This window comes from Chionomys nivalis, chromosome 11 (assembly GCF_950005125.1).
Source record: "Chionomys nivalis chromosome 11, mChiNiv1.1, whole genome shotgun sequence".
In the NCBI taxonomy this organism is placed as follows: Eukaryota; Metazoa; Chordata; class Mammalia; order Rodentia; family Cricetidae; genus Chionomys; species Chionomys nivalis.
The window spans coordinates 65,931,109-65,945,238 of NC_080096.1; the positions used below are offsets into that span (position 1 = coordinate 65,931,109).

Here is a 14,130-nt window from a genome sequence, read left to right on the forward strand (position 1 = left end):
ATTCTTTTCTCCTGTCCATCATTATCAAAATCAAATAAAATGTGAAATAAATCATGTTTTACTTTATAGAAGAAAATATGTGGTGATAGAATGTTGACGGTAGTGAAATCCAATAACCTCACAGATCTACTGAAGATTTTGCTATTTTGGCTATTCTTTGGAATAGAGGAGTACAAGAAAGCATGCTTTGTTATTTTCACTGTTTGACTACATATATTTTATCTAAAAATTCTTTCTACATTATATCAAAATACTTCTTTCTCTAGTGATAATTTTGAAATGACAACTCACAATTTAGTGTTACTACCAGAATATTAATTATTTACTTAAAAAATAAGATGTTATATGTTAAAGTGAGAATCCTAAAGGATAAAAACTGTTTTTTTATCCTCCTGAGTTATATACCTCAATTTGTAACTAGAAAATCTTTCCATAGCAACTTATTTTCTAATTCAAAGCTAAGTTGTGTTTACCATCTACTGAATAAAAATATGAAGGAATAAATAATAAAGGAAAATAGAAGTTAATTAAGTATACCCTTCTGGATAAATTACTGAACCAATATTACTTACCATGATATTTATCAAGTACTCTATAAGGTAGATAAAGACATAGCTATTGTTTAGTTGACTTTCAGCAGAGATGTCATGACAGTTAATTATATAAACTAATATCAATACAATGGTATGTTTGATGTTTTATCATTTTGCATTTATATATCTGGCAATAATTTACTTCAGAGAGTGTCTTACAGTTTATGAAATAAACACCAACAAAGTAGGAAATGCAAACTTGAAGAAGTATGAAGTGGCTGTTTCCATTGCACCTATGAAGTGGAGTAAGAACAAGATTTCAGACTGTTCTATAAAACCTCAAGACTTTCCCTTCAATATCTCCCAGCAAGGAATCTATAAAAGTTCCACAATTTTCCAAAACAGTGCCACCATCTGGGGACAAATTATTCCAATGAATGAATACAGTAATAATAATTTACATTCAAAGTACTTTCTGTTACTAGTTCCCTTGTAATTAGTTCCTTAGTACCTATGTACTTATCTTAATAAAAAAAAATCATGTCAACATCAAAAGTCCTCATTGTCTTTAAAAGATCTAATACTGTTTAAAAGTTGAGAGCTTATTCAGAAACTCAAAGAAAATCTTTAAATGCGTGCCTCAGAAATGTCGAAAATAAAAACAAATTACATATTGACTACATTCAATAACAAAAAGTAAATATTCTCATTTTTAAAATGAGAAAAATGGGTATAAATGGAAATATTGAAATAAAGAAAGACTGAAATCTGGTAGAGCAAATACTAAATTCTGTTTTATATTAAGTATCTCAAGCTGTTGATTGAATTTTTCAGGCTCCAAAACCTTGGGTAGCCACACAATCACAGCTATGCAGTGTGTAGAACATAAGCACTCAATCTTGTACATTATCACTTCATGTCCACAGCTTTCCTCCACAGCTGGGTCATTAGTCCATCATTTCCCACATCCTTTTTCTAGGCTGTGTCACTTTCCCCTATAACTGATTACCTTTTAGGGACATACATTGTCTGTCTTCATCATCTCTCTTGTCCCTTGGCCCAAGATTTCAATAATCCAGTACTTTCACATCTTGCATGATGGCAAAATCAGTACATGTGATGACATTGCTCAGTTATGCTTCCGACACAAGATGTAGTTTGCTCTCATTGGAAAAAAAATTATAATGGCCTCTGTATGCCTTGGGGGATTAATCTAAGAAAGCACTTTCATGAACATTTTTTTCTGAAGCAGAATACTCCATAATTTTTACTTTTAGGTCATGATTTCTTTTTCAAACGAGTTTGTAGTTTTACAGTTAGAGTCATAGATGAATGGAATCTTACATGCAGGTAACTTTCTTATGACTTGGTGGGGAGCACTAGTTTGCTGTGTAAAGAAGGCAATCTCTTTAACAGTTACAGTTGCTTCTTTACCTAGCTTATGTACAACTTAAGTAATTCATGCTCCTTTCCCCATGCTCCTTATGCTTCAATTCGTTGTTCTCTCACACTACAGGCTTGGGAAAGATCAATGAGCAGCAACCATGACACAGCCTGAACACGATCTGTAATTGAAATTTACTTATCCAAAGAAATTACCCCATTACTTTTGAATTCAGCTTCACTAAATTCCTTAATACAAATGTCAAAGTTGCCACATTCTTTGCCAGAATAATGTCACAACACATTTCTCTCTAGTCTGGCCATTAACAGAGTCCTTGTTGACTGACAAAATCCCAGTAGTAAGACCTTCAGTATACTGATTTTTGAATGCATTCTGATCTTATAAAGCTTCAACAGAATGTCCAACCATTCTCTATTTAAAGTATTTTAGAAGATCTCTTACTCAAAATTGCAAGGGCTTCCACATTTCCTCTGTAAACTGAATCCAAATGTTTGAGAAACACAGCTGTATCACAGCAATGACCCTGCTTATTGGTAGGAGTATAATAATACAAAATTATGAATGAGTTAACTTTTTTCTTTTTCTGTTGTCATTACATGAATTGAAGCTATTTGAGGGAGAAAGGGTTAAATTTGCCTACAGTCTTGAAAGAATATGATCCATGACTATGAAGTAAATTCAACTAATGATACGAGATGGATGGTCACAGGATCTCTAGACAAGAAGTAGAATAGGGCAGGAATTGGGGCTACACAATCAAACCATAGGTTCTGTTCTCTGTAAACATATTCCTGCAATGAGACTCCACCCCTTAAAGCTCAATAACCTTTCATAACTAGTGCTTCTAAGTGGGAATAAGTTATTTAACTACGTGGACATGAGCATATAGAGGACTCATCATCATCAAACTACAACATGTGTCCTGTGTCTCATTCTTTTTATCACCGGTTAGTGCAATAATGGAGTATCTTCACAACTGTGAATTTTACTGGCATGTGGCTTCTTATAATATCTGTAGCCCCATTTTAATGGGTTAAAATAATGTTATGTATTTTTTAATGTCTCAAAATTACTTCTCTCTGAGCTTTAAAAGTAGAATTGTGTAGTCAAAGTCGTATATTTGGAAATTACACATTTGCTCACATAAACATTACAATATTAAACAATTTTAAACAACATTCATCTAAAACATGACATAAGTAAATGATTTAATTTCTAAAATAACATAAGTCAACCTTGGAATTGAATTAAATCTCTAAAATTATCAATTTATCTGCCTTTTGATTTATCTTTTATCATGAATAAATCTCACTAGTTTGTATATAGGTTGTCATATTGATGAAGAAGATAGTGTATATCAAGATGTAATATATGGCATACTAATAATTAAATAAGAAATGCCTATAATTTCATTGAAAATTAAGGAGCATGTTGAAATACATGAGAAAAGACTATTATTGCTTACTAAATATTATATAATGATGCTGAAATCAGTTTTAAATCTAAATATTAATGACTTATCACATTGAAAGTAGGTACAACTATATTATCTGAAATTTACCCTACATTCTTTTTTTTTTTTTTTTTTATGAATGAGGCAATTTATTAATCCAGCATCCTTTGTTCTAATGCTTCTTGTTGGCAGCTGCCACCTGTCCGGCAATCCTGTCCAGATCTCTCTGTCCCTGAGGTATTAGCTTGCGGCCCCCATCTTGGTCCTTTTCCACCATTTTCAGTCCCTCCAGGGCTTGGAGAACGCTGCGGGCCACACTCTTGGAGCCTCTGCTGAAGTGGCTGGGCCTGACACCGTTTCTCTGCCGTCCTCCATAGATCTTGGTCATGGAGCCAACCCCGGCACCACCACGCAGGTACAGGTGCCGTGCTGTAGAGGCAGCTCGTGTGTAGAACCAGTTCTCATCATAGGGGGTAAGCTCTTTATGTTTGGCCAGCTTGACTGTGTCCACCCATTCGGGGACTTTCAGCTTCCCGGACTTTTTGAGAAAGGCTGCCAGAGCTCTGACGAACTCCTGCTGGTTAACGTCTTTTACAGTAACTCCAGGCATCGTGCGGCCTCCGCGCTGCTAGCCAGGGGAAAGGGTACCCTACATTCTTAATGTCAGATAAAGGTAGCTAATCATAGAACATGCTTTAGTTCTGGCCTCAAAAGTTTATTTTATGTTTTCTTCAGCACATAAAAACAATGAAAACTTTCACAAACCTGGAATTTTGGCACTTCCGTGAGCTAATGAAAGTTCCTACCTAGTTTTATAAACCTCACATGTACAACACCAGACTATATTAGCAGAAATGCACCAGCTTCCATTAGAATTAGTCACTCCTTGTATTTTCATTAAAGTTTTGTCTCTTTTTTGTTAAATAAACATCTCTTCTTATGTACAGCTTATCCATATTTTCTATTAACATTCACCACATCCAACAAGTTACCCACGTGTAACAGATATAAATATAATGAATATCTATTAAATATAATCCTTGACTAATTATCTTCACTCCTCTGCACCTTCCTAATAATACTTTTTGATTAGCTTTACAAGAACAGAATGTTCCTAACAACATGTGCTAATGTAAAAGTATTAACTTTGTTCAAATCTACCTATTCCTGATATAAACATTAAAATATAGGCAGAAATTAAGAATTATTATACCTACTAATTTAACAATAATTATGTGTTCATGTTATTTTGAGAGTTTATTTCATAGCATGTGAAAAAATGTTTTCCCTTCTCTCCTTTCTATGTTCATGTGTATATGACATGTGTGTGCATGGACATGTGTTTGTGTATACATGTACCTAATGGGCAGGTTGTCTTCTGTGTACATGGACATGTGTTTGTGTATACATGTACCTAATGGGTAGGTAGTCTTTCCTTTAGTAAAGATCAATTAGGAACTCAATTTATTACCTATAAAAATTAACTCATCATAAGACATCTCATAAGTAAAAGAATATTAGATTTTATAGATTTTCTGAGAACAGAATCTTGTTTAATTTTGAATATAGTTTATGGCTTGGTAGAATATTCAGATTCAAAGAAGTCTGAGATACAGCAATTATACCAGTCCTTGATTTTAACTTAGTATGTTTCTGCTTTGTTCCTGGGATTTGCCATTCCTTTCTTTCTGTTGTTCTTTGAATCACATTCCATTCTGTCTTTACTATCATTGGACGATCCTCTGAGCATGTTACCAGTTGAATACCAGGAGAGAATCTACTATTCCTAATATTCTCTTATTTTTTCTGAAAGGTACTTTTGATTTAAAGTTGATGTTACTGGCCAGCTTGTACTTTTGTCTGATTAGTTCAGCTACCAATTTTGCCTTAAGGATGTAGTCATATTTACTTGGCAGTGAGTTGGCAATAACTATTTAGGATTGCTTTTCTAGTAAAGGTTTCAGAATATTGTGTTTTTCTACACAAAGGGTAATTGTGGTAGGTAACTATCATGGTTACCTTCTTTTAAATGACTTACAACATTTTGCAATGAAGAGTAGGAAGTTTTATGTTTTTAAATGTTCTTTCTGTTTACACCTGTCCATTGTATACTTTTATATTATAAGATCTATATATCAATCCTGCATATCTTAAGAAGAAAAAATGCGTTTTGGTATTATACAAAATGTAAAATTGAAACATTCTAGTTGCCTAGATATCAACCAACTGAGTTGTTGAGAAAAAATAAATAATGTAATTATGAATTCAACACAGTAATTAGTGGAGCTCAAAATTGGAGATTGAAATAATCATCCGGAATGTGGTACCCAGACTCAGGAAAACAAACTTTGTATGCTCACACTTATATCAAGATGGTAGCTTTGAAACTTTGGGTATGTTTGTATTAAATGAAATGCACAATATTGGGAGGACATGATTTGCTCAAGACAGTGAACCGTTAGCATCAATCTTCATTGACCTAGGAGCCCCAGGTCCTGCAGTGTGAGGTATTTTGGTGTCTAGAACAGTCTGTTATAAAGTGCTTCAAGTTATATACTTATATTTCTCTTTATGGTCTAGGTGTGTAGGTGGCTTCCTTTCTTTTTCTTTCCTGACTTTTAGTCCTTTACTGCTGCAGTTTTGTGGAATATTTTGTGAGTACAGGATTATTTTAGAAAAAAAAAGGAAGAGCAGTAGGAACAGGTAATAAATTTACTTGCTTTTATCGAATATAGAGACTGAATTTTTCTTTTTGACTGCTATTTCCCCAAAAGGTATGTGTCTCATCAATGATAAAATACATAGAATTCCTTGGAAACTTTCTTATTATCCACATGTTTCTAAGAACCAAGAGAGACAGGATTTGATAAACATTTTATAGACAGAAGAATCTCAATGTTCTTTGAGAGTTTTGACAGTCTTCTGAAAAAGAAAAATTGTCATTTGGAAAACCTGATAATTTGGTTCTTGCTGTTCTAGTTTAGTGATAAAAGCATTTAATAAAACTTATCTCTTTGAAATGTGATGACAACCCCATTTTTATGTCATTGCACTTTATGATGTAGTGCAGGTTCTAAATGTCTAGAATGTACCTGGTTATTCTTACTGAGAGGTTTCCTTATCTTCATTGTTTATTTGTAAAATATTAAAGTAAAAAATAAAACCCTGAAAGAAAATAAGCATGAAGAATAAGAGATAGTAAAAGAAAAGAAAGTGTCTATTTTTAAATAAAAGCTATGAACATAGTTGAACAAATGCTTTTGTAGTATGATAGGGCATCTCTTGGGTATATTCCCAAGAGTGGTATTGCTGGGTCCTGGGGTAGGTTGATCCCGAATTTCCTGAGGAACCGCCATACTGCTTTCCAAAGTGGTTGCACAAGTTTGCATTCCCACCAGCACACCCTTACTCCACATCCTCTCCAGCAAAGGCTATCATTGGTGTTTTCGATTTTAGCCATTCTGACAGGTGTAAGATGGTATCGCAAAGTTGTTTTGATTTGCATTTCCCTGATCGCTAGGGAGGTTGACCATGACCTTAATTGTCTTTTGGCCATTTGAACTTCTTCTGTTGAGAATTCTCTGTTCAGTTCAGTGCTCCAATTTTTAATTGGGTTAATTAGCATTTTAAAGTCTAGTTTCTTGCGTTATTTATATATTTTGGAGATCAGACCTTTGTCTGTTGTGGGGTTGCTGAAGATCTTCTCCCAGTCAGTAGGTTGCCTTTTTGTCTTAGTGACAGTGTCTTTGCTTTACAGAAGCTTCTCAGTTTCAGGAGGTCACATTTATTCAATGTTGCCCTTAATGTCTGTGCTGCTGGGGTAATACGTAGAAAGTAGTCTCCTGTGCCCATGTGTTGTAGAGTACTTAATAGCCAGAACCTGGAAACAACCTGGATACACTTCAATGGAAGAATGGATGAAGAAAGTGTGGAATATATACAAATTAGAGTACTACTCAGCGGTTAAAAACAATGACATCTTGAATTTTGCTTGCAAATGGATGGAAATAGAAAACACTATCCTGAGTGAGGTAACCCAGACCCAAAAATATAAACATGGGATGTACTCACTCATAATTGGTTTCAAGCCATAAATAAAGGACATTGATCCTATAATTCGTGACCCTAGAGAAGCTAAAAAAGAAGGTGAACCCAAAGAAAAACATATAGTTATCCTCCTGAATATTGGAAGTAGACAAGATTGCCAGGCAAAAATTGGGAACTTGGGGTGGGATGGGATGGGGGAAAGGGGAGGTGGGGAGAGAAAAATAAGAAGGGGAGGATGGGGAGAGCTTGGAGGAATGGGATGGTTGGGATAAATGAAGGATAAATATGGGAGCAGGGAAATACATATCTTAATTAAGGGATCCATTTTAGGGTTGGCAAGAGACTTGACTCTAGAGGGGTTCCCAGGGATCCAGGGAGATGTCCCCAGCTAGTTTCTTGGGCAGCTGAGGAGAGAGAGCCTGAAATGGCCCTATCCTATAGCCATACTAATGAATATCTTGCATATCACAATAGAACCTTCATCTGGCGATGGATGGAGATAGAGACAAAGACCCACATTGGTGCATCGCGCTGAGCTCCCAAGGTCCAAATGAGGAACAGAAGGAGGGAGAACATGAGCAAAGAAGGCAGGACCGCGAGGGGTGCACCTACCCACTGAGATGGTGGGGCTGATCTAATGGGAGCTCACCAAGGTCAGCTGGACTGGGACTGAAAAAGGGGGGAGGACCTTGGACTTCCCACTGGGGCAGGGAACCCTGACTCTTCTTTGAACTGGAGAGGGAGGGGAGGGGGAGAGGGGAAGGGGAAGGGAAATGGGAGGCGGGGAAGAGGTGGAAGTTTCAATAAAAAATAAAATAAGCTTCTTTCTTTAAAAAAGAGAGTGTTGTTAGTATTCTAATAAATCAAAGAAAAAAGAGAATCCATTACAATTCAAGAATAATATACTGTGTTGTCTCTACTGATTGAGAATAGTGTATCATGAACACCAAAGTGAAGTGTTATGGTGATATGTGATAGATCAATTCTGAAGTTTTAGAATCCTCTGAACATTTAAAACTAACTCCAAAACGTTAACGCAATAAACAATCTTAATGAGTTACTTCAAATATGAAATTCCATCGTGAAAATCAGAAAATAGGGAAAATGACATGGAAATATTAGGTTAAGTCAGCATGGGCAAGGCATGGAGTGCAGACTGAAGCCAAGCTTTGTCATTAGAAATAAAAGGAGCAGGGGTGAGTTTGTGACCTGCGACAGCGGAAACAGCCCTGGACAGGGAACTCTGAAGTTCCTCATCCCGCACCCTATACTCCCTGGGCTCCCTGCAGGGGCTCTACACCCTGCATACTGCCTCTCTCTTCTTGTCCCACCCAGCTTGCATCCAGAACCCTTCTTCCTTCTGCCCCCTTTCCTCTTTGGGCACATAACACCATCCAGCTCAGTCTGTCTGGTGCTGGGGGCAAATCCTCAGGGCAAGTAGGCAGGCGAGACATCCTTTGTTTCACTGGCCTGCCTGCAACAAGCAAGGTAAGGGCTTTGTTTACAAACTACCCAACCTGCATGGAGATCTGATCTAGGCACCAGGAGAGACAGCAGCGGGGTGAGTTTGTGACCCGTGGCGGCAGAAGCAGCCCTGGACAGGGATCTCTGAAGTTCCTCATCCCCCACCCTATACTCCCTGGGCTCCCTGCAGGGGCTCTACACCCTGCATACTGCCGCTCTCTTCTTGTCCCACCCAGCTTGGATCCAGAACCCTTCTTCCTTCTGCCCCCTTTCCTCTTTGGGCACATAACACCATCCAGCTCAGTCTGTCTGGCACTGGGGGCAAATCCTCAGGGCAAGTAGGCAGGCGAGACTTCCTTTGGTTCACTGGCCTGCCTGTACCAAGCAAGGTAGGAGCTTTGTTTACGAACTACCCAACCTGCACAGAGATCTGATCTTGGCACCAGGAGAGCCATCAGTGGGAGAGCTAATCTGGGTACCAGGAGAGCCGTCTTTGGGCACGGAGATCTGATATTGGTACCAGGAGAGACATCACTGGAGCACCAGGAGAGCTATCACTGCAGAGTGCCATCACTGGGAAGGTACATCAGTAGGCAAGGAGACCTGATCCGGTAAAAGAAGATCCATAGGGGAGCATTCGGAGAAAGAGATGGGCAGGCGCCAATGCAAGAATTCACCCAACAATCTGAAAAACTATATGAAACCACCAGAACCCAGCGACCTCACAACAGGAGGACATGAACACCTTAATCATGAAGAAGTAGATAAAATTGACTTTATGAAAGTGATTTATGCCCTTAAACAGCATGTAAAAAATGCCCTTATAGAAATGGATGAGAAGTATAACAGAAAGTTTGAAGAATTGAGTAAATCAGTGAATGATACCCTAGGAAACCAAGGAAAAACAATCAAACAGATAATGGAAACAGTTCAAGACTTAAAAACTGAAATGGAGGCAAAGACGAAAACACAAACAGAAGGCCAGCTGGACAGGGAAAATCTAGGTAAACGAATAGAGATTACAGAAGCAAGCATAACCAACAGAATACAAGAGATAGAAGAAAGAATCTCAGATTCTGAAGATACCATAGAGAAAATAAACACGCTGATCAAAGAAAACAGCAAGGCCAACAAATTCTCATCACAAAACATTCAGGAAATATGGGACACAATAAAAAGACCAAACCTAAGAATAATAGGAATAGAAGAAGGAGAAGAAGCGCAGCTCAACGGTCCAGAAAATATATTTAATAAAATTTTAGAAGAAAACTTTCCCAACCTAAAGAAAGATATACCTATGAAGGTTCAAGAAGCATACAGAACACCGAATAGGCTGGATCAAAAAAAAAACATCCTCTCGCCATATAATAATCAAAACACAAAACATACAGAATAAAGAAAGAATACTAAGAGCAGCAAAGGAAAAAGGCCAAGTTACTTATAAAGGTAAGCCTATCAGACTTACACCTGACTTCTCTATGGAAACCATGAAAGCCAGAAGGCCCTGGATAGATGTACTGCAGAAACTAAGAGACCATGGATGCAAGCCCAGACTACTATACCCAGCCAAGCTTTCGTTCACTATAAATGGAGAAAACAAAATTTTCCAGGATAAAAACAAATTTAAACAATATGTAGCCACAAATCCAGCCTTACAGAAAGTAATAAAAGGAAAATCACTAATCAAGGAGTCCAGCAATGACCACAGTAACTCAGACATCTAGAGACCCTTTACCAGCACAACTCAAAGAAGGGAAACACACAAAATATACTACTTAAAAAAAATGACCGGAGTTAACAACCACTGGTCATTAATATCACTTAATGTCAATGGACTCAACTCACCTATAAAAAGGCACAGACTAAGAGATTGGATACGAAAACAGGATCCAACATTCTGCTGTTTACAAGAAACACACCTCAACCACAAAGACAGGCACCTACTCAGAGTAAAGGGCTGGGATAAGGCTTATCAAGTAAATGGACCTAGGAAACAAGCAGGTGTGGCCATACTAATTTCTAACAAAGTTGACTTCAAACTTAAATCAATCAGAAGAGATGGAGAGGGACATTTTCTACTCATAACAGGAACAATTCATCAGGATGAAATCTCAATCCTGAATATCTATGCCCCTAATATAAAAGCACCCACGTACGTAAAAGAAACATTGTTAAAACTCAAGGCAGCCATCAAACCGCACACATTAATAGTAGGAGACTTTAATACTCCTCTCTCACCAATGGACAGGTCAATTAGACAGAAACCTAACAGAGAAATAAGAGAATTAATGGAGGTAATGAATCAAATGGACTTAACAGACATCTATAGAATATTCCACCCAAATAGGAAAGAATATACCTTCTTCTCTGCAGCTCATGGAACCGTCTCAAAAATCGACCACATATTCGGTAACAAAGCAAACATTCACAGTTACAAAAAAATATTAATAACCACCTGTATCTTATCAGATCACCATGGATTAAAGCTAGAATTCAGCAACAATGCTACCCACAGAAAGCCTACAAACTCATGGAAACTGAATAGTCAACTACTGAACCATACCTGGATTAAGGAAGAAATAAAGAAAGAAATTAAAGTCTTCCTTGAAGACAATGAAAATAAAGAAACAACATACTCAAACCTATGGGACACTATGAAAGCAGTCCTGAGAGGAAAGTTCATAGCACTAAGTGCCCACTTAAAGAAAACAGAGAAAGCACACATTGGAGAATTAACAGCCCACCTGAAAGCTCTAGAAAAAAAAAAAGCAGACTCACCTAGAAGGGGTAGAAGACTGGAAATAATCAAACTGAGGGCTGAAATCAACAAAATAGAAACACAGAAATCAATTGAAAGAATCAATAAATCAAAAAGCTGGTTCCTGGAGAAAATCAACAAGATTGATAAACCCCTATCCAAACTAATCAAATGGCAGAGAGAGAATTTGCAAATTAATAAGATCAGAAATGAAAAGGGAGACATAACCACAGACACAGAGGAAATTCAGAGAATCATTAGATCTTACTACAAAAGCCTGTATGCCACAAAACTGGAAAATGTAAAAGAAATGGACACTTTTTTAGATAAATACCATATACCAAAGTTAAACCAGGACCAGGTGAACAACCTAAATAGACCTGTTAGTCGTGAAGAAGTAGAAGTGGTTATCAAAAACCTCCCTTCCAAAAAAAGTCCAGGACCAGATGGTTTCAATGCGGAATTCTACCAGAACTTCCAAGAAGACCTAATACCTATACTCCTTAAGGTATTTCACAATATAGAAACAGAAGAGTCATTGCCAAATTCCTTTTATGAAGCTACAGTAACTCTGATACCAAAACCACACAAAGACCCAACCAAGAAAGAAAATTACAGGCCAATCTCACTCATGAACATCGACGCAAAAATCATCAACAAAATTCTGGCAAACCGAATCCAAGAACACATTAGAAAAATTATCCATTATGATCAAGTAGGCTTCATACCAGAGATGCAGGGCTGGTTTAACATACACAAATCTATCAATGTAATCCATCATATAAATAAACTGAAAGAAAAAAACCATATGATCGTTTCATTAGACGCTGAAAAAGCATTTGACAAAATTCAACATCCCTTTATGATAAAAGTCTTGGAGAGATTAGGGATACAAGGGTCATACCTAAATTTAATTAAAGCTATATACAGCAAGCTGACAGCTAATATCAAATTAAATGGAGAGAAACTTAAAGCCATCCCACTAAAATCAGGAACATGCCAAGGCTGTCCACTCTCTCCATACCTCTTCAATATAGTTCTCGAAGTTTTAGCAATAGCAATAAGACAACATAAGGGGATAAAGGGGATTCAAATTGGAAAGGAAGAAGTTAAGCTGGCATTATTTGCAGATGATATGATAGTGTACATGAGCGACCCCAAAAACTCCTCCAAAGAACTACTACAGCTGATAAACGCCTCTAGTAATGTGGCAGGATACAAGATCAACTCCAAAAAATCAGTCACCCTTTTATACACAAAGGATAAGGAAGCAGAGAGGGAAATAAGAGAATCATCACCTTTCACGATAGCCACAAAAAGCATAAAATATCTTGGGGTAACTCTAACCAAGGAAGTGAAAGATCTATTTGACAAGAACTTTAAGGCATTGAAGAAAGAAATTGAAGAGGATACCAGAAAATGGAAGGATCTCCCTTGCTCCTGGATTGGGAGGATCAACATAGTAAAAATGGCAATTCTACCAAGGGCAATTTATAGATTCAATGCAATCCCCATTAAAATCCCATCAAAATTCTTCACAGATCTTGAAAGGACAATAATCAACTTTATATGGAGAAACAAAAAACCCAGGATAGCCAAAACAATCTTATACAATAAAGGAACTTCTGGAGGCATTACCATCCCTGACTTCAAACTCTATTACAGAGCTACAGTAATGAAAACAGCGTGGTACTGGCATAAAAACAGAGCAGTCGACCAATGGAATCATATAGAAGACCCGGATTTTAACCCACAAACCTATGAACAACTAATTTTCGATAAAGGAGCTAAAAGTATACAATGGAAGAAAGAAAGCATCTTCAACAAATGGTGCTGGCACAATTGGATGTCAACCTGTAGAAGAATGAAAATAGACCCATATCTATCACCATGCACAAAACTCAAGTCCAAATGGATCAAAGACCTCAATATCAATCTGAACATACTGAACCTGATAGAAGAGAAAATGGGAAGTACCCTACAACATATGGGCACAGCAGATCGCTTCCTATGTATAACCCCAGCAGCACAGACATTAAGGGCAACATTGAATAAATGGGACCTGCTGAAACTGAGAAGCTTCTGTAAAGCAAAGGACACTGTCATTAAGACAAAAAGGCAGCCTACTGACTGGGAGAAGATCTTCACCAACCCCGCTACAGACAAAGGTCTGATCTCCAAAATATATAAAGAACTCAAGAAACTAGACGTCAAAAGGATAATTAACCCAATTAAAAAATGGGGCACTGAACTGAACAGAGAATTCTCATCAGAAGAAGTTCAAATGGCCAAAAGATACTTAAGGTCATGCTCAACCTCCTTAGTGATAAGGTAAATGCAAATCAAAACAACTTTGAGATATCATCTTACACCTGTCAGAATGGCTAAAATCAAAAACACCAAGGATAGCCTTTGCTGGAGAGGTTGTGGAGAAAGGGGTACCCTCATCCATTGCTGGTGGGACTGCAAA

At 37.3% G+C, this 14,130-nt stretch overlaps 1 protein-coding gene across 1 annotated transcript; it reads right to left on the reverse strand.

Annotated features, from left to right (window-relative positions):
- Window positions 1-3,529: 3,529 nt before the first annotated feature.
- Window positions 3,530-4,028, reverse strand: LOC130884172 (40S ribosomal protein S19-like). The gene has a single exon (XM_057785172.1). The coding sequence runs from the start codon at window positions 3,999-4,001 to the stop codon at window positions 3,564-3,566; it is 438 nt and encodes a 145-aa protein (XP_057641155.1). The 5' UTR covers window positions 4,002-4,028; the 3' UTR covers window positions 3,530-3,563.
- Window positions 4,029-14,130: the final 10,102 nt, after the last annotated feature.

Bases quoted from the DNA above. Each gene is read 5' to 3' on its own strand.
- LOC130884172 (XM_057785172.1), bottom strand. From the start codon at position 4,001: ATGCCTGGAGTTACTGTAAAAGACGTTAACCAGCAGGAGTTCGTCAGA.